We start from the raw sequence: 26875 nt of genomic DNA, 5'->3' as shown, positions 1-26875 counted from the left end.
GCATGGCAGTTTCATGATCCCCAAATATTCTACCTGCTGCTTCCATCATGCGAGCAACAAAATCCGAAAAAGGTTCAGTAGCTCCTTGTATTATTTTTGTAAGATTTCCTCTGACCTCCCCTCTATTTGGCAGATTTTTCCATGCTTTTACTGCTGTCATATTAATCTGCTCATATACTGGCAAAGGAAAAACTAGTTGATTGTTGGACCACTGACCCTGCCCTGTTAACATGTCAAAGGTCCAAGCAGCTTGTCCCGCTGCCTCGTTAGCGCGAGCTTGGGTTAGACAATAGTCATGCCAAATAGATTTCCATTCTAAATACTGACCCATTGATAAACAGGCCTTTGTTACTTGCATCCAATCAGCAGGAGTCATTGCCGTACTTGCTAACCTCTCAATTTGAGACTTTGTATAATTAGCATTAACGCCATACGTTCTCACAGACTCTGCTAATTCTTTCACTTGTTTAAGTTCTAAAGGTTGATGAAATCTAACATTGTTTGCATCCTCAAACACTGGAAACATTTGTTGTAATTGTCTACGTGTCTTGTTTGAGCAGAAGGAGAACTTACACTCACTTCTGCCTTTATTACACCCACTTCCGCCTTTATTATGATAAGGTGGCGGTGGCGGCGGGCTAGGCGCCATCTTAACAAGGCTTTCTGGACTAGAGCGCTCCGCTTCATATTCAGCGGCAGCTTCTTCTAAGTCCTCTTTTTCGCTGTCAGAAAGCCCAGACTCCTCAGAACTCGTCAGCTTGAGGAGCTCTAACTCTGCCAGAGGGTAAAGCGACTTTGCTCCATGCTTTTCTTCCTCTGGTCTCTTTTTGTTCTGTGTACACTTTCCTTTTCTCTTTTCCCCCTTAATGGGTTTTTCTCGTGAGCTCCCAATTTCTTTTCACACTCTGTTTCTGACATGCTCTCCTAGTAATCCGCTAATACCTTTTGTCCCTGTCTAACTTGTACCTCACAGTTTTTGTCTTGTATACAAGCTTCTACCAACTTCCATATTGGCCTTATCCCCGAAGTTAAAGTCCCTTCTTCTGCAGCCCTATCTATATCGCGCCCCTACTTAGACCAACTTGGTAAATTGAGAGAACCTGTGGTAACAAACCAAGGCGCCATCTTATCTACTTCTTTTATAAAACGTCCCAAGTTTGATTCTGAAATCTTCAATCCCCTTTCTTTTAGTAAGGCTGCGAGAGCAGATATCATAGCTCTAGATGGTGAATTTCCCATGTCGCTTGTTTAGCTACACAAGAACTTACACACGGGGCTAGCAAATCTAACTACGCTCGTATTACCAGCTTTTTTATTCCCAACAAATACACTCTTTTCCAGGGCGATGACAATTGAGACAATAGCAGATAAGCAACACAATTATGACCAAGACAGGGAAAGCTAACCCAACCCACAGCGGATCTACACCAAATGGAGGCATACCTCTCAGAGCAATCCGGTACCCCCTCGATGATACTTACCGGACTATACCCACGCCGTGTAGTTCTGAATCCTCCAGCGTACTGGGGTCTTTGAGTGTGCCTCAGATGTTTCTTATTCCCGGGTTTCGGCGATCACCGATCTCACCAGCAAGAAAGATGCGCCACAACAGGATCCTTCTACAGGCGTTTATTGCAGGTTTGATTGCAGTGGCGAAAGACCCCGAGCCCAGAAACTAGCCCTCCTTATATATGCTTAGGAGGACTGTGTCGCCACCTGATTGGTGCATTCTGTGCACCCTAATTAGCATACTTGGAGTCACCTTGATTCAGCAAAAACAGGTAGGCGTGCATGCGCACTTAGGTTGTTTATCTCAAAACTGGCCTTCTTCCCTACGGGCTGAGTGCCGTCTTGTAATGGCGAATGCAGTGGCTTCCTACACCAAACCCCAAATCCAAATCCAACACCAAACCCAACTTCAACTGCAACCCAAATGTAACACCAAAACCTAACACCAATCCCACGAACAACCCTGATACCAACCTCAACCCCAATCCCGAATCCAACACTATCAGTGACTCTAATGCCTATGTCAAACCTACCCCAACCCCCAACTCCAAATCCAACCTCATATGCAAGTCCTACCCTAACCATAAAAAGAAATCAACCCTTACCCAACAGTAACCCCAACATCTCTACCACTAACCTTAAAACAAACTACAACTTTTAACAATAATCTCAAACTTAAACCAAAATAAAACCCCAACCATTAACAAACCAACACCAACTACAGCCTAAATGCTAACCCCAACTCTACCTCAAACTCAACTTCATGCCCAACTCCACATCTAATCTGACACTGACCCAACACTGATTCCAACCTCAAATGCAATTGCAACCCAACCACAACCATAAACACAATCCTACCCCTACCCACAACCCAAGCTTAACTATGGTGGTTTGAATAAAATAGTCTCCATAGGTTTGAGGGAAATGTGTCCTTGTTGGAGTAGGAAGTATGTCACTGAGGTTGGACTCTGAGGTTTCAAATGCCCAGTATCTTTCTGCTGTCTGAGTATCTGGATGCAGAACTCTCAGCTCCTTCTCTAGCACCATGTCTGCCTGTATACCACAATGCTTCCAGCTACAATAATAGTGGACTAAACCTCTGAACAGTAAACCAGCCCCAGTGAAATGTTTTCCTTATAAGAGTTGCTGTGGTCATAGTATCTCTTCACAGCAATAGAAATCCTAAGACATTAATCTTTTCCCACACTAAATTCCAACTATAACCCCACCCTATCCACAAACCCAGTTCCAACTCCAACACTGACCCAAATACAAGCACAACCTTGACACCATCCCAGAACCTAACCCTGGGCCCAACATCAACCACAACCCTGAATCCAACCCCATATCAAACTGTAACCTGAACCTCATCCCTAACTACAACACAACCCTAACCCCAAGCCAACCTCTTTGTACTCTGACCAGCAGTATATCCTCTAGTTTCACACCCTTGCCAGCATGAGCTGTCAGTTGTTACATTGATCTTGGCTGTTCTGACTGTTGGAAGATGAAATCTCACTGTAGTTCTCGTATGCATTCTTCTGATGATTAAGGATGTTACACATTCAAGTGTTTCTCAGCCATTTGTGTTTCATCTTTTGGCAACTCTGTTTAGTTATGTAGCCTGCTTTTAAATTGGGTTATTTTCTTAATGTTCAGTGTTCATTTGTTCTTTATATATTTTAGATATTGACCCTCTATCAGATGTGTGATTGGTAAAGCTCTTTTGTTCTTCTGTAGCCTGCCTTTAGTCTTTTGTCATACAGATTTCCAGCCAGTTTCATGAAGTCCCACTTACTAGTTATTTTTCTCAGTGCCTGGACTGTTGGTGTCCTGCTCAGAAAGTCTTTATCCACTCCAATGAGTTCTAGACTGCTGTCTTGCTTTCTCTTCTATCAGATTGAGGATATCTATCTGTCCTGGCCCATCTTATGTCTACTTGACTTAAGCTAGAGTCATCTGAAAGCGGGGTGGACTTCAACTGAGAAAAGGATTCAATAAGATCCAGCTGTAAGGCTTTTTCTTAATTAGTTATTAATGCGATAGGGTCTGGTCCATTATGTGTGATTCTATCCTTGGGCTGGTGGTTCTGAGTTCTATAAGAAAACAGGCTGGGTGAGACATGGGAAGCAAGCCAGTGTAGTACCCTTTCATGGCCTCTGCATCAGCTCCTGCCTCAAGGTCCTAGCCCTGCTTGAGTTCCAGTCCTGACTTCCTCCAATGATAGATTGTAATGAAAGTGTAATCCAAATAAACCCTTTCCTCAAATTTTCCCCCCACCCCTGGTCATGGTGTTTCATCACAGCAATAGAAACCCTGACTAAGACTTAATATAAAGTATTCGTGATACCTTCAATAAAGATAGGTTCTATAGATGTGAAACCTTCTATAAAGATGGGTTCTAGACTATATGAAGTTCAAGAGAAAACAAAAGGCCAAAAAAAAAAAAAAAAAAAAAAAAAAAAAAAAAAAAGAAAAAGAAAAAGAAAGAAAATGAAAAACCATTAAGCTTAATCTTTACACACCAAGAAAACTTTGACTATTTCCAGGTTACATCTTGTTTGACATGTACTTTATGCTCATTGTAACTAGTAAGATTTTAATGCATACTATCAAACCTTTAAAAAAAACAAGTACTGACAAAAATGTATTCGCATACTTTTATGCATAAATGCTTAAAATCTGTACATTTATCTTTGTTTTTTAAAAATAAAGTTGTTCAATTAAAAAAAAAAAAGATGGGTTCTATAGGTTGATTGAGAAAAAAGTTCCCAATAAGTGGTCTTGGCCACACAGATAGTGCAAAGGTCACCAGGCCATTAACCATGCCTGCTCCCAGTGTTGTGGGCAGATAACAGGTTAGGCATCCCCTCCTTTGAAGAAACAACCATGTGTGTTTAACATTTCATGTATCTCTTGTGCTCATCTGTGAGCATAAAGATCTCCGTGTCTACACCTATAAGTGTGTGGACTTATGGCTGGATTTTTTTATTTAGTTCTATTGATCAATATATTTGTTTTATGGCAGTACAAAGCTATTCTTATTACTATAGCTCTGTAGTACAACTTGAAACCAGGATGGTAATATCTCTAGAAGTAGTATTATTGATGTGTTTATGAAAAGTAAAGAGAGTGGGGGGATATGTTCTATGGAGGTGTAGTCAGGAATGGGGGAAGGGCCCATGCTGGGCATCCCTTCCCCCGAGGGACCAGCCATACAGTGGCATAGTATAGAATAGAGTTTATTCAGAGCATGGGGAGGGGAGTTGAGAGGGTAATAAAGGCAGAAAAAGGCAGAGAGGGGAGGGGGAGGGGAGGAGAGGGGAGAAGAGGAGTAGTAGAGGCCAGCCACGAGCACACGGGGGGGGGGTGGAATGGGGAAAGAGCAGGAGCAGGAAGGGACAAGCAAGATAAGAGAGGAGCAAGACAGTGAGGAGAGAGCAAGGAGCCCCATTTATAACGAGTCAGGCATAACTGGCTGTTGCTAGGTAACTGTCAGACAGAGTTTAGACAAAATGCTAACAAGTATTATTATTATTGCTATTATTATTCAGAATTGTTTTAGCTATTGTGTATGTGTGCTTCCATATGAAGCAGAAAAATTTCCTATATATTTTTTGCAGCCTACTGTATTCAATCTCTCCTCTAGCCCACCACCCAGCAGAGGTAGTGAAAGAGAAAAGATATTAGTATATGGGAAGTGGACCTGTTCTGCAATAGTTCTTTGGGGGTGAGCTCGATCTTCTTTGGTAACAGTTCAGTCCTGTAGCAAACACCAAACATGATTGAGCAGCTGCAGACCAGTCCTTTCAGCAAGCAGAGAGCAGGCAGGTGTAGTTCAAACGTGAAGAAACTTCCAGGCTCGCCAACCAACCTGAGGAGAGGCCACGGAAGCAGAAAGCTGCTGCAGCAGGAACCTCACAGTTCTTGGGTGAGTTTCTCTCAATGGTGGCATTACTACATGTGGAGCTCAGCAATGCTATGTAAGGCAAATCAATACAACTGTGTCTTTACCGAAGAACATCGAGGCAGAGAAACCCAAACCAAAGCTCAGGGCTGTCTCCCACTGTCTGTGGGGGAATATTTATACTCCTTCATCAAGAGTCCTTTCACATTACTGTATTCAAACATCCATTCACCCGTGTCTGCTCCAGCAAAACAGCCTTTCACCTGGGTGCCCCAGCGAAACATCATTTGACATAACTTCCCAAAGAAACTACAAGTTTCCACTTCATTTTCCTTTCAATTTCCATGAAGAACTGTACTTAGAACCATCACAAACATGCACATGGATGCTCATTCGGAATAGCACCAGTGTAAACACAGCTACCCTTTGGTATCCTCAGGGGATTGGCTCCTTGGTACCCTGAAGGTAGTCAAATGTGTGGATGCTCAAATCCTCTATTCAAAGCAGCCCCGTATCACCACACAACCACACAATTGATATACTGCTGTGTGGTTTAAAGCATCTATGGATCTCTGCTGTGTAAATAGTTAAGCTGTATTGCAGGCGGAGGAGTGAAAGGAAAATGTCTGCACATGTTCACGTATACACAAAGGGTGTGTCTATTGATTTCAAGACCACAGAACCTGTAGGGATGGAGGGCTCACCAAAACCCGAATGCCCATGGTCGAGGGATGGTGGTGTATCCATAGAAGGAAATGCTCCTTGGTAATGAAGAGGAATGGGCTCCCTATACACACTGCAGTGTGGCTGCCATTGAGAACTGAGAACACGCAGGATGCTTTTATTCACGTAATGGTACATAAGATGAAAACGGTGCTGACAGATGGTGGTTGGGAAGAGCAGAGTAGAGATCGCAGAGTGCAGGGAAGTGGGCAGGAGGACAAAATGTGCGTCATCTTCATAGTGGTGATGGTTTCCGAGGTCCATTCAGGTTTACACTTGAGATACGTGCAGTGTTCAGAAAGACAGGCGTGTACTAAAGGTGTGTCTATGTAACCCTAAGCAAAAATCTTGAGCTCCCTATGCCCAAGCTCCTTTGGGTGTTAAAAGGCAAGACAACATCGCCCTCACCAGGTGATCTGTCAGATGAGACGCGTAGGTGCAGTTCTGAGCACAGAGCTGCCTGTGTTCACATAGAGCTCAGCACTGTCTGCCCTGTCATGGATTTTCCCTTAATTCCCCAGCAAGACAGCTTTCTCTGTCACTGTCTGTCTCTCTGTCTCTCTCTCTCTGTGTGTGTGTGTCTTGGGTCTACCTTTTATGGTAGGAAATTCAAGGGTACCTTATTTATTTGTTAGTTTATTATTTTTGCAGAAGCCATATGGAACCAAGGGAGAGCCCAGAGAATGAGGAGGAAGCGGCATGAGTGCCTGGCGCTTTGTTGAGCACTCCGGTACCTGCTCTTATCTGCCACCAAGAGCTGCCAGATATTTAAGCCGTGTGGCTTATGTGTGGACCCCTATTCCCATATTCACCAAGATAAAAAGAAAAAGTCTCGAAAAGTAAAGGCCATCTACTTCAAAGCTGTCAACTTGACTACATCTGTGTTCAACTAAGACCCAAGATGCTGTGCACTTCAGGGAGTGACGTTCTTAGACTATCTGAGTCAGAAATACCTACTCTAAATGCAGGTCACACCTTCTGGTGGCAGCCCAGATGGGAGCAGAAGGAAACTTTGCCTTTTGCCTGATTGCCTTTCTACTCGCTGGCAAGTGTCTATCCCGCAGCAGTGGCTGGTATTATACCCAACTTTGTCACCTCTCCAGGCATCTCCAGGACTCCAGTGCTAGATTGGGGATAATGACAACCGGTAGGATCTAGGCCTTTCTGACTTGAGACAACCATTGTTGGACTAACTGGACCACACTCTATAAGCCAATCTAATAAACACCATTTTAATATATGTCATATAACACGCGGGGAAAATGCAGAGAAGACACTCAGCAACACACATGCACCGCACCTGGACTCAGATGGAGGTTCCAACCTGTCACCTGATGCTAACCTAGTTGTGTATGCTGTGGCAGAGGGGCAGTTACATACTTAGTGTCTTGGCTTCCAGTCTTGGTATTCCTGCCACTGTACAAGGATATTATTTTTAGTCGGCTTAGAATCAGAACCTATACCTCCAGATGAAACCACACAAGCTAAGAGACCAGTGAAAATTTCCTCGAACCCCACCCCCATTCTGTTAATGACCATTTTATCCCCCCAGTGAAACTTGGGTCTCTCCACTGCTGTGCTTTCTGCAGCATCTTGTGGATCTGGGCTGGGTAGCCCTGGGGCTGGGTTATGAATAGCCATTAAAATGGAGGCTATTAACCACGAGATGGCGCTCAATTCCCTTCTTTCAGAAGCACAAAGATGGCCAAATAGGAAGCTAAAACAGGTTTCAAATGAGATGAAAAAGTACTGATTTTTCAAGAGTTGCCTCCCTCATTCCTGAATAGTAAGTGTGTGCCAGAGAGCACCAAGGGAGCTCTGCTAGGGACCTGAAGGGTGGAAGAAGGCGGGGCGCGCAGGCCTGGTAGAGATCCTGCCTGCTTGGCGTCTACCTCGCTGTCTTGTCTTTGTTCTCATACTCAGGTCTCCCAACTCCAACGTGAACCTTAGGAAGGCTTTCTTCCCTTGACCAGGGAACATCTGAGCCCCGGTGAGGTTTTAAAGTTCATGAGTTCCTTGCCAGATGTGATGGCTCGCATCTGTAATGCCAGGACTGGTGAGGCTCACCATGGATTTGAGGTTCCCATGGGCTACAGAGCTCAACAAAAAAACCTTCCCCGTCTGCCATAAAGATTTGAATATATTTCTTTTCCCTCTCCCAGTATCAAAGGCATACAATTACATTTCTCTCCCTGTTCTGTCTTGGCATGTTTATACACATACGCCTGTGCCGGCAAGATAGGAGTGGACTTTTAACCTGCATCCTTTCCCAGGCACACCCGGACCAACTCTGCCAGTGCTCAGAGCCTGGGCTCCCTGCTGCCCTCTGCTGGTGGGGTGTTCATTTTCTATCCAAGTCCTTCTCACTTGGATAAGGCAGATTAAGAAACCCAGGGCATCTGCAATGGGTGGCTGGTAAATCTCATTTAGCAAACAAGAGGATATTAGGATTGCACGAGGCAATCACAGGCTCGGTGCTTAAGTTGGGTGATATCACCTTTCCCAAGAAACTGCAAAATGTGGTTCAGATGCAGGCACAATCTGGATGGGAAGTGAGTTACACGGGGACCCAGTGGGACAGAGGAGGAGACAGCACTAAAGGAGAGCCAGCTTGGTCCCTTCTAGGAAGTGCTTTGGGGTGTTCCAACCGGGTGAGCACCTGTGAGAAAAACTGACAAGAAGCCACAGCATAAGTAACGAGCTACCAGAGGACACTTCATCAGTTGCAGCTTTGTCAATCCTGGCTACCCTCCCTTCTCAGAGGAGAAAAACAAAGACAAAATTGCTTTGGAAATGGAAAGACCTCTAGTGTCGTGTCCCCTCCCCTCCTTCTCTCTTGGATGCAACACAAAAAGGTAGTTCAGTGGTCAGCTAGAGGAGAACACGGGACCAGGGAATCCATAAGCTGATACAACCTCCTTAGCGAGTCCCAGTCTTGACAAGGGCCTCAGAAGTTCAGGGGGAGCTTCAAATCCTGTCATTTGTATATTGTCCCCCGGAGCTGCTCTTGTGCATTACTCTCTCTGACCACCAGAGGTCAGGCTGCAATCAGAACAGGAAGGGCCCAGGAAAGCCCAGCTTCGCAGGAGGTCCTCCCTGCCCCCCAGGGAAGTTCATCAAGACTCACCCAGGCTTGCCTAACACCCAGGAGTGACAGCAGGATTCCTCTCTTGTTTGTAACCGACAGGAGCGAATACAAGAGAAGCGGCCTGCAATCAGAACACAGCTCCAGAAAACCGTTCCCCTTTCCCACACATCATGCTCCGGAGTCGCTGCTCATCTGCCAATCAAGGAAGTGAGAGAGATGCTCTAAAAGCCAAGTCCTTGCCTTGCTCACCATTTGGAAACAAAGGATGGGACCAGGAATCTGTATGCCATGGCATCTCTGCCTCTGGTTTTGTTCATCACTCCTGAACAACTGTGAGCAACACCCACCTATGACTGTGAGCAACACCCACCTAGGACTGTGAGCAACACCCACCTAGGACTGTGAGCAACACCCACCTAGGGCTGTGAGCAACACCCACCTAGGACTGTGAGCAACACCCACCTAGGGCTGTGAGCAACACCCACCTAGGACTGTGAGCAACACCCACCTAGGGCTGTGAGCAACACCCACCTAGGGCTGTGAGCAACACCCACCTAGGGCTGTGAGCAACACCAACCTAGGACTGTGAGCAACATCCACCTAGGACTGTCTCTAAAGTGACTGGGGCCATGCCAAAGAAGCAATCATGGTCCCTCCACCCCAGGCCTGTAAACCACAGAATGTGGGGTTCCTGGAACATTTGAAGACACACAATTGCATTTGGTCACATAAACGCCTAGCTGGGATGAAGGGAATTCTCACTGTCCTGAGCAGAACGAAGACCTCTGGGAGCCGGTCCGTGCTCCCCAGGTGCCTTTAGTGCTCAACTCCTTCTGATCACTTCTGAGAGCTGCTTTCCTATTTCAGCCAGTCTTCCTCAGAGCAAAAGCATCTTGTTCTGTGGTTCAGCTAAGCTCTCTGCTCAAGGTAACCCTTGCTTGTTGCCCATCGGTAATAAAACTCAATCTACAGCATGGGCACCCTGGAGCACCGGTGACTGGCGAGGATGGAGTTGGAGGAAAGTTAACATCAAGCAGACAAAATCCATCCTAAAATTAGCCCCTCTCGGAAAGAGAAAAGTATAATTTAGGATGAATACAAGTCTCCTCCTCTTGCTCATCTACGTCTAAGTTTTCTTCCACAGCCAAATGTTACTCTATTCACTTACATAAATCTACCGTATGTCGGCTGTTCCACATATCTGATCTAGAAGCTGCATGGGGGTTCGTGTGCACCTGGTCTGGTAGGGTTCCCACGAGGGGTCAGATGGGTGTGTGTGTGTGTGTGTCACTGTTCTGACCTGCAGCCCCGGAAGGCTATGGCTAGTACTTCTATTAGCATGCTTTCTCAGTGCCTACACTGTGATGTAATAGGAGACCAACCATCAAAAAATAATAAATCAGTGGGTTAGTGAGTCAGGATTGGCGGTTAGGACAGGTGCTATTGACAAGCCTCTACAGGGTGGAGACACAATAGAAGCCGACTTTAGAATTGGAGGGCAGGCAAGAATTGTCAGAGCAGAAGCTCGAGCTAAGGCCAGAAGGGAGAGCTGGATCATTGGAAGAGTGGAGAGGGGGGACTTGCTCCTGATCCACCCTACTCCCCGACAAGTGGTTACAGACCTTCCACCTGTTGCTAACCGCAGCATTAATTGGGCACACTTCCTATGCCAGGCCCTGCACTAATTAAGTCCTTGGGATGCCATTGCAAATAGGGAGGAGGGGAATGGTTTCTGAACCTATACAACAGCTTACTGCACTTTTTAAAGAACAAAGAAAGCTCTGTTAATCTTCAGCATCTAAAACATTCACCAGTTCACCTTCCCTGAGGATCACTGCCCCTCCCTTTTCACACCACCGCTCTCTGGAGATGACTGGAAGAAAAGATAGCAATGACCCAATACGAGAGTCCCGCCCCTACGGGAGAATCACGCCCCTGCTGGATAGCCACACCCCTGCGTGGCATCACAGACAGAGGCTTAAAAGGCAGGTTCTCAACATTTATCCCAGACCAGATGCAGAAATTTCCCCTTGCATCTGAACTGAAGGACGGGAGAAATGAACTCAGGTAGAGAAGGCTGCCTGTGACTGGGGTGTGTACATCTGGTACCAAAAGAAGTATGAAAGGAACTGAAGGATGGATGGGATTCATGGTCCTTGGCAGCTCCTCAAGGTTCTGATTCGCTCTTACGAAAGCTTCCAAGTAGCTTCAGAGACTCCTTTAGGTTTCTGAGCCTTTGATCGAGGATGGACTGGTTTGCAAACTTCTGGTGAGATCCCTTACCTCAACTCCGGGCACCCCACCCTTTGTATCTACCGCCCCTCCCTCTGAATAGAGTCTCATGTTCCACTTTTTGTCCTTAGCCCTCAAGAGGCTTGAAGCTGAAACTGGAGGCAGAACCAGCCCCAGTGCCAGGTGGAGCAATTGACTTGGGTCCTTTCAATAAGGGCGTTGGGTTTCCAGACACCCATCTGTTGGCTGTTCTCAGCGAGGAAACTCAAGCCAGATCGCTCTCAGGGGCATCAGCGCCACGCTTCCCTGCCTGCCCAGAAAAGGGGAGCTGCCTCGCCTTCTGGCACCTTCCTACTAACAACTCCCACGTGGCCCCTCAAGGCTTTTCATTAATATCCCAACACCTCACACAATAGTCCGAGTTCACTGCCAGGAAGCCCTGTGGGTCCCTGGAGGAGCTGCAGCCTGCTTCATCTTCTCTACCCAAACACAACAGAAGCCACGTCACCATCCCATCACTGCCGCCACCTCTTCGTGGCTTCCAGGAAAGCAAGGTCACTAAGAGCAGGTCAGAGGTTAGTGAGTGAAATAAATTTGACCTCTTTTAAAAAAGAAAAAAAAAAAAAAATTAAACATTGTATCCGAGTGGTACACTGGCATAATTTAAAAGTCCAAGACACCACCAGACATCATCTCTACACAGCAATGATTTCAACCCGCAGTGCAGTTTCAGAAGATTTATGTCCGTATTTCTCAAAGGCATTCTTCTGTCTTTATTCACTTTAGGCTATTAGCAGCTTTCTCAAAGCAAAGGTGAGACTCTGCTACTGCACCTTAACACACATCTGTTGCAGGTAAATATTAAAAAATAAAAATGCTTATCTCTTTTCCGGCCCTGAGGTCTCACTCCTCAGGCCTGACCCTAATATGGAGCCGAACGCACCTCTGGCGCCCAGTCCAAGGTGCCACTATGGCCCAACTTGTCCGTGAAACTACCTTTCCTTGGCGGTTTTCTACCGCCTGTTCTCCGCCTCTGTCCCGGGGTGTTTCTGTACCCCCAAATCCCACACAAACACAACTCTACAGCCCGATAGCTTTTCATACAGGTTTATATATTCAACTCTCAATCCACAAACCCTCTACACGAGATTACATCAAATAGACAAAGATACAAACTGGCTTTTTATATGAGATACTAGACCTGTAAAATCCTTAATGTTCATAGCTTTTTAACACCAATCAATCTCACCTGGGTCTCGCTGGTCCTTGGGAAGCTCCAAGTCGCCAGGACCTTCTCCTTCAGTCAACTGATCTCTGCTGACCACCTCTGACCTCTCAGCCCTCTCTACTTCCCTTGCCCTGCCCAGTCACTGACTTTCCTTTATTTTGCTAATTAAAATGGGAAGGTTCAGTTGGAGTCATGTGACTAGGCAGCCTCTCTTGGGGAAGTGGAATTAACATTAAAATACTAAGCTTCAGGACAATCTACACACATCCCATCCCCCCCCCCCCCCCATGGTTTTCTCCACCAGGAGGGAGCAGGCTGTCCAAGCATCCTCAGTTACTGCTCTTTGGTTTGCTCATTGTTTATCTGTGTCAGCAGCCTTTTCTACATTCTTCCCAGAACCTCCCATATCACTCTTTAAAAAACAAACACATTTATGAGACTTTCCAGTTTTTGAAAACTCCCTGATGATCCATCTTGAACTAGTTTTTACTTTACAATTTTTTTTGGGTGTTCCCTGCATTTTTTTTTTTCTAGTTTGCACATGCCTGTCTTCACTCTGAGTCATTTCTTGCAAGCCTTCTCTTTCCTTCTGGTCCATGAGCACCAGCTGGTTTTCCATGTCTGCAGGTCCTGGTTGTCAGCACCCTCTCCTTTTCTTTTTTTTCCTGTTGTCCTCTTGACCTCTACTGCTCTCTGGGGGACGCCCTTTCTCTCCCAACTCTTCACCTGCAACCTTCATTTAGCTTTCTCTGTATGGTATACCTCTCTCTCCTCTGTGAAAACCTTCTCTGGTCTGTCACAGGCAATGGATTCTACCTACGACAATACTAATTAATGATAGATTTTTTTTTCTCTTACAAACATTTACTCCGTGATTAATCTGTTTTTATCTTTTAAAATTCACATTTATTTAATGAAGGTATGCGTGTGGTATGTGTGAAGTTCAGAAGACCATGTGTGGGAGAATATCATACAGATTCTGGGGTTCAAACTTGGGTATCAGGCTTGGTGGTAAACACCTGTGCCTTCTAAATCATCCCCTCCCCCGCCAGCCTGGGATCTGTTTTTCTAACATGTTCATTTCCTGAGAAGACTGTGTTAAAAGAAAAGAGCAAAGGTCTTTTTCTTTTGCTGTCTTTGGCTAGTCTCTTCACTGAGGCCTTTGCTCAGTGTCCTTCCAGATCATTTGCACCCAACACTGACGCCATGCCACGGTCTCCTTACCATGCCAGTGTAGAGGATTTGTGTTAGTGCACTGTCTTGGGTGTGTGTGTATGTGTGTGTGGAGCGGTTGGCAGAGCAGCTCACATTACAGCAGCTAGCATGCACACAGGAAGGCCCTTCTCAACTTCTTTTCTTTTTAAAGACTGATTTACTTATATGAGTACACTGTAGCTGTCTTCAGACACACAGAAGAGAGCATTGGATCCCATTACAGATGGATGTGAGCCACCACATGGTTGCTGAGAATTGAACTCAGGACTTCTATAAGAGCAGCCAGTCTCTTAACCACTAAGACTTCTCTCCAGCCCCCACTTTCTTTTTAATCTGTATGTGCCTCAGCTCATGGGATGGTGCACTCCACATCAGTCCAGTTCTTTGCCCATTCTCTGAAATGTTCTTACAGATACTCAGGGTTAGGGGAGGGGGAAGGGGAGGGAAAGGGGAGGGGAGGAAGGGGAGGACTTTACTATAATCTAGGCAATTTTTCAATTCACTCAGGCTGACAACATTGTCCATCATAGATACCCTGGAAGCCAAAACTAGCCTGCTCTTGCTCTCTTGCTCTCCCCCCCCCCCCCCCGTGTCTGTCTGTCTCTTCATTTGGAATAGACCCAAGTTCCTTTGCTTCCATGTTTTCTAAGCTGCCATACTATAACTGTAGAGGTATATAGTTCTAATACATTTCACATGACTGAAAAAAAAACTCAAATGTTAATTTTTTAGCCTTTTATAAGAAACAAGTTTCTACTTCTTTTGATTGTATATCTTTTATCTCTTTTGGTCTTTATGCCTTATGGCCAGACACCTCTTTTCCATATATATTTATAAACTTCATAATGCATTGCTTTGTTTTTTTTTTTTTGTTTTTTTTTTTTTTTTTTTGCTTTTTGTTTTTGCATGAGGCAAATCATAGTCAGCTGCTGTGGACAATCTGATGCTGTTTTCTGTGTGTTCTAGCTGCATATGGAGGGACCCTGAGAACTGAACCTGAGATCACAGGCTCGCCCTTCGGGGTCTGCTCTCTGCCTGCGGGCTCACTCCACTGACCTTCTCTGACAGATAGTTTTACTGAGGCAAAAGGCAAAAACCAAAAACAACCATCTAAAGAAAAAAAAAACCCTTTAATATCCCTGAATAAAACAGGTATTTTCAGGCAAGTAAAGGAAGTTTTGGATGTGTGTCTTAAATGTCAATCAATTTAGAGGCAAACTTGGAACACAGTTCCTTTCCCAGTTGAGAGCTGTCCTAACAAAATCAACATCCTGCAGTCTTGAGGGCAATACCTGGAGGCAACCTCAGCTGATGGTTGAGCTTGATTCCAGATGGGGAAACACCCACTCTGTGTAATGAGTTGGTTAATTTTACCTCTGCCTTGTTTAAGGACTTTCATTAATCTCTAAGTGTTTAACTCTGTCACCTACAATGGCTCAGAGCTTCTAAGCAGAACTTTCCAAAAGTCACGTTCCTCTGCTGACTCTATATACATGTCTCAAGAATCAAAGGGCTAGGTGGAGTAGCTTACTTTCATTATCCACTGCTTGGGGATCAGCCTACATAAAGCATCTGAGAAGCAATGAAGCAAATAAAACAGTAAGAGGGGATTTAAAAACAGTTGACAGCACTCCCCAGTCCCCACCCTCGTCCTCACTAAACAGTAGCTAACACTCTCCCCTAGGGAGGGTGGATGTACTCACATGTCCTGAAACAATGAGTCCCTTACCTCACCTGAACTTTGGTTCCCTCTAGCAGCTATACTGATGTATGAATGCCATTCTCACAAAATGCAATATATCTGGATGCTCTGGGGACCTAGCTCATCCCAAGCAAGGCTTATGGTGGTTTAGGGGCAGTAGTCTGGCTGATCCATATTGCTCAACTCTTACGCATATTAGTTTTCCCTACAGAACTACCCAGGATGAAGACTGGGCAGATGTTCAGGGTTAGCCCCGGGTCTTGGCTGGTTTCTGCTCCACTGGTCTTTGTAACAAGCAGCTGAGGCTAAAGAGAGTGATGAAATGCTAGCCACTGTAACAGTGCTGGTTTGAACCTGCTTGGCCCAGTGGTGCTGTTAGGAGTCTTGGCCTTGTTGGAAAAAGTGTGTCACTGTGGGGAGTAGGCTTGGAGACCCTCCTCCTAGTTACCTGGAAGCCAGCTTTCTGTTTGCCTTTAGAACAAGATGTGGAACCCTAGGCTCCTTCAGAAGCAAGCGCCACTCCTCAGCTAACCCCAAACCAACACACACGTCCTTCCTCTGTGGCAAGGAAATCCCCATGTAAGCCTCATATATGCCTGGCATATTGGCTGCTAAAAAAATAAAACATTTCGTTAGCAACTTCACTTTCGCTCTAAAAATTGCATTCTTCTCCAAGGGCATTGGTTAGTTTGGTATACATGATTAGAAAGGTTTTGTATAGATGTGGGTTTAAAACTCTAATACATGTGGCTGGAGAGGTGGCTGAGTAGTTTGGGGGCACCTACAGGGCAGCACCTACTCATCATTTCTAAGAGCAGCTCCAGGGGACACTGGTATCTTTTTCTGGCCTTTGCTGGCTTCAGGCATGTACATGATCTCATGTATACATGCAGACGAAACTCCTCAAACATTTAAATTAAGAAAATAATTAAATGCTATTGTACCATTCACTAGCCATAGGATCTTGAAGGCAAGGTTAACTGTTTTCTCAGTGTGAAACCAAAGTGACCATTCCTCTGATGGTTAGAGGACCGGACTAGAACAGCATTGGTTAAATAAATACCAAGGGACCTGTTACTTTCCCCACTGATTTCAACTTATTTCAATTTACCAGGTACTCTGCAACTTTCTAACACCCCCACTAGAAAGTTCTGATTTCAGTTAGCTCTGATGACCTAGGCCTATAGTTCCAGCTATCCAACAGGCTAAGACACAGGAGGATCATGGTTTAAAGCCAGCCCCAAGCAACTTAGTGAGATCTTGTCACAAAAAAATTAAGAGTCAGGAGTCAGCTCAGAGGATAAAGCATGTGTGTTACAGACATGAGGACTAGAGTCTGGATCCCCAGAATAAAGCTGGATAGCTGTGGTGGCCACCTGTAATCCAACCACTTGGGAGGCAACCTGTAATACCACCACCTGTGAGGCCTCAAGACAGGGGTTAGGCAGTTTGGCTAACTGAACTAGCCTAGGCCAGTGAATTCCAGGTTCAGTATGAGGCCCTGCCTCAGTGGAGTGAAGAGAGATTAAGGAAGACAGTCTCTATTAACTCAGGGCTTTCATACACATTTGTGTGCATGTAGGTAAAAAGAACTTGGTAGCTCACGTTACAGTGCTTGCTAGCATGCTGGGGGCCCTACATTCAAACTTCAGTGTTGCACACAAATACACCCTCTCCCACCTACCTCTCATTTGGGATTCTAGGCTTCTAAATGGCTCCAGTTTCGTAAGAGTTAAATGTCTGTTTGAAATTGGAAAACCCCTGTCTCTCACACTATTCACCAGAGGCACCTGATTTCATTTCTCAAACAATCCTTGGAATTATTACTGCCACTTTGTAGTCAAGAAAACTGGAGTGAAGAAATGTTTGGTCTTGTCTTTGGGGGTGAGCTGGGCTTTGGAGATCTATCCAGACTCAGCTTGACTCCTTCCTTTTATGCCTCTGGTCTTTACCTTGCAGCCTTGTGAACACAACCACATAAAAACAATCGAAACTAACACCCCAGAGACAGTTTTAAATGTCTGTAAGTTACTACTTTAATTAAAACAATTTTTTTTAAGAGTCCGAGAGATGACTTAGAACTTGCTGCCAGGCCGGAGTTCAATCTCTGGGATCCACATACTGGAAGAAAAACAAGGCTTCTGCAGCCATCCTCTGTCCTGTACACAGGTTGATGGCATATATGTGCACAAAATTGTGAATGTTCCTGCAGCGTTTGTATTAATTCCACTTCCCCAAGAAGAGCTGCCTAGTCACGTACTCATGAGGGTGACTTCATCAGAACCTTCTCATATTAATTAGTAAAATAAAGGTGAGAGCTGGTGATTGGGCAGGGGAAGGGAGGTGTGTCGCTACCATCTCCGACCAGCAGAAAAGGAGCGACTACACAGCGTTCTTCTCAAAGTGGTTTATTCAGGAACGTTACAGCATGCCCATGAAAATTTTTCTCTCCCTTCTCTCTCTCTCTCTGTTTCTCCTTCTCTTTTTCTTTCTGTTTCCCTTTCAGTTTCTCTTTATCTTTCTCCCCACCCCCAAGCGCAGTCCTATTATCCTGATCTCATGTCATGGGTGCACCTGTGCATCTTGCACGGTGGGAGTGGCTAATCTCAGGGTAGGAGGAAGTCAGGTGCTAGTTACAAGACGAGGCCAGAGTCCCAAGCATTATCTTGGGACTGCCGCCACACCCGCTCTCCACATCTCCTTCTTTATAATTTTGGCCTAGAGAATGTCTGCCTTAGGTTGCCCCCTGTGGCAGTGCCCCTTACCCGTCTTTGGGAGATGAACTGCATTGGTTCGATCCCTGTGTCTAAATTGTATACGGCACATGCACCAGAATGCCAGGATGCTTATGAGGACCAAGCAAAGGGCTAATATAGCTAGTCCAGCCCACTCTTTCAGCCTTGGGGTGGTGGTAGAGATCCAAAATCTCTTTTAGGCCTGAATAAGGTCATAGCTGAGAGGCCTGTACAGGCCAGGGAACAAAGCGCGACATTCTAGTCTCCACAGCCAAATGATGCATGGATGCATTCCAACACATGCTATAAAAACAATTATCATTACTACAATTTAAAATCCTATCCTCAGACTGATTATACAGTTGAATGCAATAACTATTCTGAGAAATATTGGTAATCATCTGAAAACATAACAATCCTTTAAGGGAGAATATTGCATCCCCAAGGGGTGCAATATCCTCATCACAGGGTAAGAAAGGCAATTGCAAGGAGGTATTAGATGCAAAGAATCTAGGGAAAACTTGTGCTGAGTGTGTGAGAGGTAAAGGCTTGGGGAACACTGATAGGAGCCCCCATCGCAGATCTTCAGTCTTCCCCACCAGGAGCATCAGCAGCATCAGGCTCATCTACAGGGTTGTGGCTCCGCTCATCCTGGACCACTACGGTCAACCTCTCTGGGACCCACAGTGGCTGTTGATGTTCCTGAGGAAACACACAAACAGACCCTCTCACCCAAACCAACACCGGATTGAGACCCTGCCATTTGCCAGTCAGAACATCTTTCCACATAACCAGGCCTTTGGGAGAAACATCAGAATTGGCGTGACTCTCAGCAGCGACCCGCCCATGCTTGTCTTCATTTAAAAAATTTAAGGTAAAAAGAGCAATAGCCAGTCTCTCCCTAGGGGAAGAACCTGTGGAGGCAATTTCCCCCTTTTGTTTAACTGGACACTCTTTGAGGGGGCAGTGAGCATGCTCAATGATTCCTTGTCCTTGAGGATTGTAGGGCAATTCGTTATGGATTAGAAGCAGAAGTATAGGCAGGCCCATTATCTGTTTTTAATTCTTTGGGCTGCCCCCAGGTGCTCCATGCTTCAAAGCAATGTGCAATTACATGCCTTTTCCCCTGTATTTAGAGATGCAAAAATGATCCCAGAGGCTGTATCAATAGAAACATGGAGATACTTTAATTTTCCAAATTCAAGGAAATGAGTGACATCCATTTGCCAGAGGTGTAGAGGGCGCAACCCATGTGGGTTAACCCCAAACCCAATCTGGGGTAGCATAGGGGCACACTTCTGACACCCTTTTACAATATCCTGAGCCTCATTGCGCGTGATCTTAAATCATGAGGACAGGGTCTTGGAATTAACATGGAACTGTGAATGAAATTCTTGAGCCAATGAAACAGGTGATGTATCAAAAAAAAAATTAAGCAATCCCTAGTGGCTTTATCTGCAATATCATTTCCCTCTGCTAGGGGACCAGGTAAGTTAGTATGGGCACGGATATGCTGCACAAAAAAGGGTGAAGTTCTTTTTAAAATCAAGTCACGGAAGGTGACAACAAGATGTCCAATAGATGGACATTGGGAAGGATGAATTAGATCCAGGTGGGCTTTGTTGGCTTTAGGTAGCTATAAACATTTTAAGGATTTTATAGGTCTAATATCTCATATAGAAGGGCAGTTTGTATCTTTGTCTATTTGATGTAATCTTACTGTGTAGAGGATTTATGAATTGAGTTTGATATATAAGCCAGTATAAAAAGCTATCTGGCCTGAGAGTTGTGTTTATGTTAGGATTTGGGGTAAGGGAACACCCCAAGACAGAGGCAGTAGGGCAGGCAGAGTAAACCGCCAGGGAAGAGAGTTGTGCAGATGGGGACTGTGGGGGACGGCTCAGAACCAGCGACAGATTCTGTGCACTGGCTCTGTGCCAGAAGCAGTACCCTCGGAGTGAGACCTCAGGAGCCAATAAAGAGATAAACCACTTATTTTTAAATATTTACTGCAACACACAAGCACACACAATAAATAAAAATGTAAATATGCGCACACGCACACACACACACACACACACACACACACACACTCACACACACTCTAAACTAGTCCTTTTAGCCTCCAATAAGATGGCAGTGTCTGACTTTGCCCCAGTGAAAAGCCCTTGAAATCTCGAAGGTCCTTAATCCCTGCTGGAAGTAATCACTGTCCTGTAGACTGAATTAGAATTAACATGGGCCATTCTATTATGGGTCATGCAGGCTTGGTATGCCCAGAACTCAGCATCACCCTCACCACCACCACCACAAGGTTGTTTTAAATACTGTCTACTGTGGGACAGAAGATCAGAAAGAAAGCATGCAAGAAATTGAGAAGTATAATAATGAGACATCTTAAAGGCAAAAAAGTTAACTTTATTGACTGTTGAGCGTACCATGGAACACCTACGAGAAATAATTACAAAATAACGGCTTGGCTTTTTTTTTTAACATACTGAGTATCATCCCGGCATGACCATCCTTTCACAGAAAGGACTGTTTACAGCTTAGATATCAAGCTCACTGTTGCAAATACAGATGCAGATGACGTGGGGAGGTGATGTAGTAAACCGGTACATCTACCAACAACAGACATGCTAACAAGCAAGTGTGAGCAACAGCTTTGTGCTTTCCTCCTGTTGATAACGGTTTCCCAATGCAAAAGGTCAATTCCTCCAAGTGGATTTCCACACACATATCTGCGTGTGATCCTACTGTGGGTCAGAAACTAAAAACTGTTCCCTGGCTGATTTCGTCTTTGAAAATCTGTAGACTATTCCTAAGTCCTCCTGGAGGGGAGCGAATGAGGAACAACAGCCTGGGCAGAAGCCAGAAGAAGGGATTCTGGAGCAGAGAGAAGAAAGGTATGAAGCACAACCTGTTTAATTAAGCAACTTTCCATCTTTGTATCTGCAAGAGATGCCAAAGGCTGTGGGGACACACAGCTCAGCAGTCTGGGCTCTGGAGAGCACGTACTTAACCAGGGTTTGGGCCCTACACATCTGTGAGCAATAATGAGATTGCGTAATGCCTAAGAAGCAAAGGAAGCCATCAGGTGACCGACCCCTTCGCCCTTTGCCCTTCTGTGTGGACACTGAGACACTTATACATTCTGGCATCTGAAACTTTGGTTCTTCTAAAAGCCTTCGACAAAAGCAAAATAAAGTCATGACCACAGAGCTTCTTTTTCCTTCTTTAAAGTGTCAGGTGAGTTACTGGATGAGACCCTGCTGAGCACAGTAGGGCACATGGGGGGGCATGCCTGTGGCTACCAATGGGTTCTGGAACATGACCCACCCATGGGGAAACACTGCTTATGTTCTGCCTTACCCTAAATCTATTTCTTCCTTACTTGGTAACATAATTTTATACAAAAATATGAGTTTCTTTAGAAAATAATACATAGTCTTCTTTTTAATAAAACCTGGCAGATAGCAAAAATGGAGTATCAAAATATGGTAAACAAATGTTGTAAAATACTAAATCATTAAAAACATCTCCTAGAAAGACATTGTGCTATGAAGTTCTCTCCTGAAGATGAGCAAAGTCTTCAACGTATATCAAGTTGATAAACGTATTCTCCTGGCTTGGTTTCATTATACACCGTAACAGCAGCAGGCCAGTCACTGTCTTAAAAATGGCCCATTCTCCATCACTAATATCCTCTCTGTCCTTTTACTTCAAAGTAAATAGAAAGACACTCTTGGATTAGTGGTCTCCAATCTTACTGTGCGCGACTGTCTATGCCTGGTAAAATCTAAATCAATCTCCCAGCCACGGGAGACTGGTTTAAACTGGCCTGGGGTGGGACCCAGGCATGTTTTAAAAGCTCCCCGGATAAGTCTATTATGCAATCAGGGTTGAGAATCTTGGCCAAAGGCACACAAGGAAAAGTCACTCTTAACTCTACATTTATCAACTGATTGTCTGTGGCTAAGTATCCTCCACATTAAACAAGGAATTCTATGTGTGCAAGACATACATGGAAGTCCAATGAGGAATTACTAAGCTTCACACACATATAAACACATAGTCCCATGTATCTAGATATGTATAACATATACATACAGTGAGGGGATCTTGTTAAAGCAGAAACTAGTACTATCGCCGTATGTTTTCCACCATCAAAAACTAACAAAGAAAATACGACCAAAGGTTTTCTGAGATATTTCCATTGGTTCTTAACACATCGGTTTCCTAAACTGCAAAACACACCATGAGCACAAGTGAGTCTCAGAGCTTCCTGGGAAGCTCCTGGAAGAACAAAACAGCGATGTAGCACTGTCCATTCGTGAAGGAGTCCCGGGTGTCCCAGCACACGTCTTCTGGACTGAGTGGTGCTACTACCATATACAAATCTTTGGCTAGAACCGTCCGACTCCCACCAACTTCAGTGTCATTTTGGGCCAACCTCCTCGAGGCAGCAATGGCTATGTACTAAGAATGGCTCTCCATAAAAGAGAGAGAACTGCCCTCTGCCCTCTCCCTCAGACTATAAGCGCTTCATGAGGGAGAGGCTAAAGAACTCATAAGCAAACAGATACGTTTAACATCTTTCACGTGGCAAACATATATTTGAACCGGAAAACAAGAAATGAACAAACACACTGCAGTCTAACAGTCCGAAAGCTGGGTATCCCTGGGAAGCACGCTTCTTTCCAAAGGGGTAATAAACATCTGGGCACTTGTTTTCCTTTTACATTCTGTGTTTCCTTTACCTCTGCATAATACTTAAAGTGCAATTGTTCCAAGGCTTTTGTTTCCATCTCGAATATTATAAAGAAAGAGCTAAGTTTGGGGTGAAAAGTTATGGCACAAACAATGTGTAGAGACCCTCAGACTCCACAGCCTCCAGCAGAGAGCAGCTGCCCGATGCTGGGACTTAGACAACGAACTCTGGGACTTCGTCGTGAGTGAGGTCCAGAGAAAAGTACTTGCTGGTTCTTTTCACTGGAAAAGTGTCTTGTATGTTGGCGCACTGCTGAGCCAAGCAGCTGTTACAGTAGAGACCGTTCTCACCCAGTTCATGGCCACAGCCGAACGTGTAGCTCTGAGCAGTGTCCTGACACAGGCCTGCAATGCGCAGGAAGTCTTTCTGGTACAGCCTGATGTCATCGAGGCTCAGGCTGTGCCGATCGGTGGACGTCTTTGGTTTCCGACATACCGTCTGCAAGATAGGGAAGGGGTAAGAAAAATGCAAGAATGAGCCATGTGGGAAGGGAGGTCTCTGCTCAGCAGAATGCTGCACCCAGTCATAAGATGTCAAGTAATCTTTCCATGTTAGAAATGGCTTTCTAACCGGCGCCCTTCTGGGGGAGTAACTTTCTGAGTATATCAAAATGCCCGGCTTGTCAGAACACGCAGCTGCTGCAGCTGTGTAGTGAGCCTCCCAGTGTAGAAAGCCAGCACGAAGACAGGTGGGCAGCTACTCCTAGCATCTGCGAAATTGAGCAATATGAATGAATCAGGATGGGGCAGTCCAACCTGCTAATACCTTTCCTGCTTGGATCTGTTAATATTTTAATAAGAAATGGAAAAGCAATTATCACTCAAGAAACACAGCTTGAAGAAGCCAATTTTAAGAGTCCAGGATATAAAGTGTTCTGGCGGTCAAAGGCTGGGGGGGAACTGGGGCTTCAGAGATTGGTCTAGCTATTATGAGCACTGGCTGCTCTTGCAGAAGAGCTGGGAGACCTACAAGTACCCACAGCACTGGCTCTCAACAGCTTGTAACTCCAGCCTCTGGGGAATGACAGTCTCTTCTGGCCTCCACAGGTACCTGTATGCATGTGTACATACGTGCACATATATGTACACAATTTTGAAATGCAGAATAAAAAAATGCAGCAGTTCTTGGTCACTCAAAGAGGTTCTGTCCTTCCAAATGCCACTAGCGGGTAGCCAGCTTTTTGAACTCATGACCCCGAGTGGTATTGGTGGAAAATACAGAAGTTAAAAGGTGACTCAGACACCACAAATGGGAGATGGTTACTGAGTAGTCAAGAAACCAGATAGCCTAAGTTTGCTGGTCAGCAAACACAAAGGACATCTTGTTGGGAAAAGACACCAATTTGCTAGACACAAAAGTTCTAAGAACATATTTTGCTACAAAGTGTCACATCTGAATGACACCAGCTATACAGAATGACCCCTTAAACCTGCTAAAAGTCTTCCTAGGTCTCCTCAGACATGGAATTATTTGGTCATTGCCACAGATTCTTACGACACACAAATGTCCTAGAGTTGTAGGTTTGGCATTTGCTGCTCAGCTCTAACATCTATGATGTATAGGGCCATCTGTATACAGTAAGTCATATATGGGGTTAAAGTGGCCTCTAAGTTTCCACGCCACACAGAGTATTTAATATTGAGAACTTTAGAAAAAAATTTTAGGAAGTTTTTTCACAGTATGGCTTCTTTTATGGAAGTACAAAATATGGGTAAAAATAAAGTAGGGGTAAAAGGTAGAGGACAGGGCTGGAGAGATGGCTCAGCGGTTAAGAGCACTGACTCTTCTTCCAGAGGTCCTGAGTTCAATTCCCAGCAACCACATGGTGGCTCACAACCATCTGTAATGGGATCTGATGCCCTCTTCTGGTGTGTCTGAAGACAGTGACACTGTACTCATATACATGAAATAAAACCTTAAAAAATTCAATCTGAGTAGAAACTGCTCTTCAATAAACATATTCAAAGGCTGGAGAGATGGCTCAGTGGTTAAGAGCACTGACTGTTCTTCCAGAGGTCCCGAGTTCAATTCCCAGCAACCACATGGTGGCTCACAACCATCTGTAATGGGATCTGATGCCCTCTTCTGTCGTGTCTTAAGACAGTGACAGTGTACTCATATACATAAAATAAATGAATTAAAAAAATAAACATATTCAAGAGCAATTTTTCCACCTGCTGAGGTGGCCAGTCAGCCCTGAGACACACCACACAGACACAGACAGACACCCCCCGCCCCCAACACACACACAGATACCCTCTCTGGTGTACATACACAGTTAACTAGAAGCCTGAAGACCAGAGGCTCCCATCTAAAGGGAGCTAGAGAGACCATGCAATTAAGTATACAATTTATCCAAATAAAACCCAATGTAAGCGGAACTAGCTAGTGAAATGAAGAAACTCAGCACACAGTGAGGATGTACATCATGAATCATTTTCTTCTGGCTATTCTTTGCTCATTTGTATGAATTACAGTCTGACAGAAGTATGTCTGTTACTCTAGCTGCTAATATGAAGGTTTCAATCCCCAGTACCTGTGGAAGAGAGTCAGTGCTCTGTCCACGCAGCTTGACAACCGTTTCTGAGGAGCTGGAGGTGGAGGAACTGATTTCTTTCACGATTAACCCTGAGGTAAAAGAGTAAAAACAGTGAGCTACTCACACTGCTCCCCACATTCTCTAACAAGTACCACTAGCAACTGTGAGCACTGCTGAAGCCTCTCAAGTGACTCCTGGGTGGTGGTGGCCTTGGCTCACAGCTGGTGGCACCCACTCTTTGGCAGGAAGTAAGGGACGGCTGAGGTATTGAGGTTCAGGAGTGAGCTGTTTATGTTACATGGAGGTCTGAAATGTAAAGGGGCCTCTTTACCAATCTGCATGTCTCTCTTCTCTCCAAGAGTGCAACACCAACATCATCTAGTTTTGTGTCCAGGTGGACATTAGATGTGGGATGTTGACCTCTACAGTCAGATGGGCCGGGGCTGGAATAATTAACTGGCTGTGTACCAGGCCAGTTCTTAATCCTTCCCACATCTCATTAGCGTCCCTTATATACAGGCTGCAAAAGAGTTCTGGACAACAAGGGCCGGGCAGTCCTGCTGGTCAACAGGTCACTGTGACCACAGCCCCCACAGCAGATGCCAGCGGGAAGAGACCAAGACATAGATGCCACTGGAGTTTTTCTTGCCACTTGATGAAACACGTGAGGAACAGCAGGAGAGGCCTAAGGACAACTGCTTCAGAGGGGTGGGATCCCCCACCTTAACAGGAGGCTTTCACTCAGCCATTGCTAGCAGCCAAAGCCTAGCATGCACCTAGGTACCTAAGTAAGTGGCTCAACTGAAACGGATCTGTGAAGCTGTTTCTGGCTCACACAGGTGGTTTAGAACTCTTGGGTGATGCTCATGTTTGGGCGTGGTACACACTGCATTGCCAGAGGCCTGCTTTATAGTCTCACAAGGAATGTGGACCCCAGATCCCACAGGACTGAGGAGCCCGTGTGCTGGCAGGGATGCGATACGACTGTGTGTGGGCTCTCTGGTGTCCTTGGCTCCTCAGCCTGTGAACAATCTCCTCCAAGCCCATATACTACCACTAAAGAAGTCAAGACTCAAGTATGGCTGCCTCCACCTGTATTCAATCCCAGGTCAGGGTCCGAAAGCAAGGTTCAATCAGGTGGCAGAGAAGCTGGACACAGGGTGTAGCAAGGAAGGCACTGGACGCACCCACAGCCCCAAAGTCACATTACGTGTGTTTTAGTTCCA

General features: G+C 45.2%; 1 protein-coding gene across 2 annotated transcripts in view; it reads right to left on the bottom strand.

Moving 5' to 3' along the window:
* Nucleotides 1–20776: 20776 nt before the first annotated feature.
* FRMD6 (FERM domain containing 6) overlaps nt 20777–26875 on the bottom strand; it is a 73927-nt gene continuing 67828 nt past the window's right edge. For both annotated transcript variants that reach the window (XM_080942573.1, XM_080942572.1), the window contains 2 exons: nt 25647–25738; nt 20777–23548 (listed from right to left, as the gene is read on the bottom strand). In XM_080942573.1, coding sequence (XP_080798699.1) covers nt 23264–23548; nt 25647–25738 — 377 coding nt within the window. In that variant the 3' untranslated portion in view covers nt 20777–23263. The remainder of the gene's footprint in view (nt 23549–25646; nt 25739–26875) is intronic.

The sequence above is a fragment of the Micromys minutus genome (genome assembly GCF_963924665.1).
Source record: "Micromys minutus genome assembly, chromosome: 1".
NCBI classification, from domain to species: domain Eukaryota; kingdom Metazoa; phylum Chordata; class Mammalia; order Rodentia; family Muridae; genus Micromys; species Micromys minutus.
This window is presented reverse-complemented; position numbering and strand designations above follow the sequence as displayed.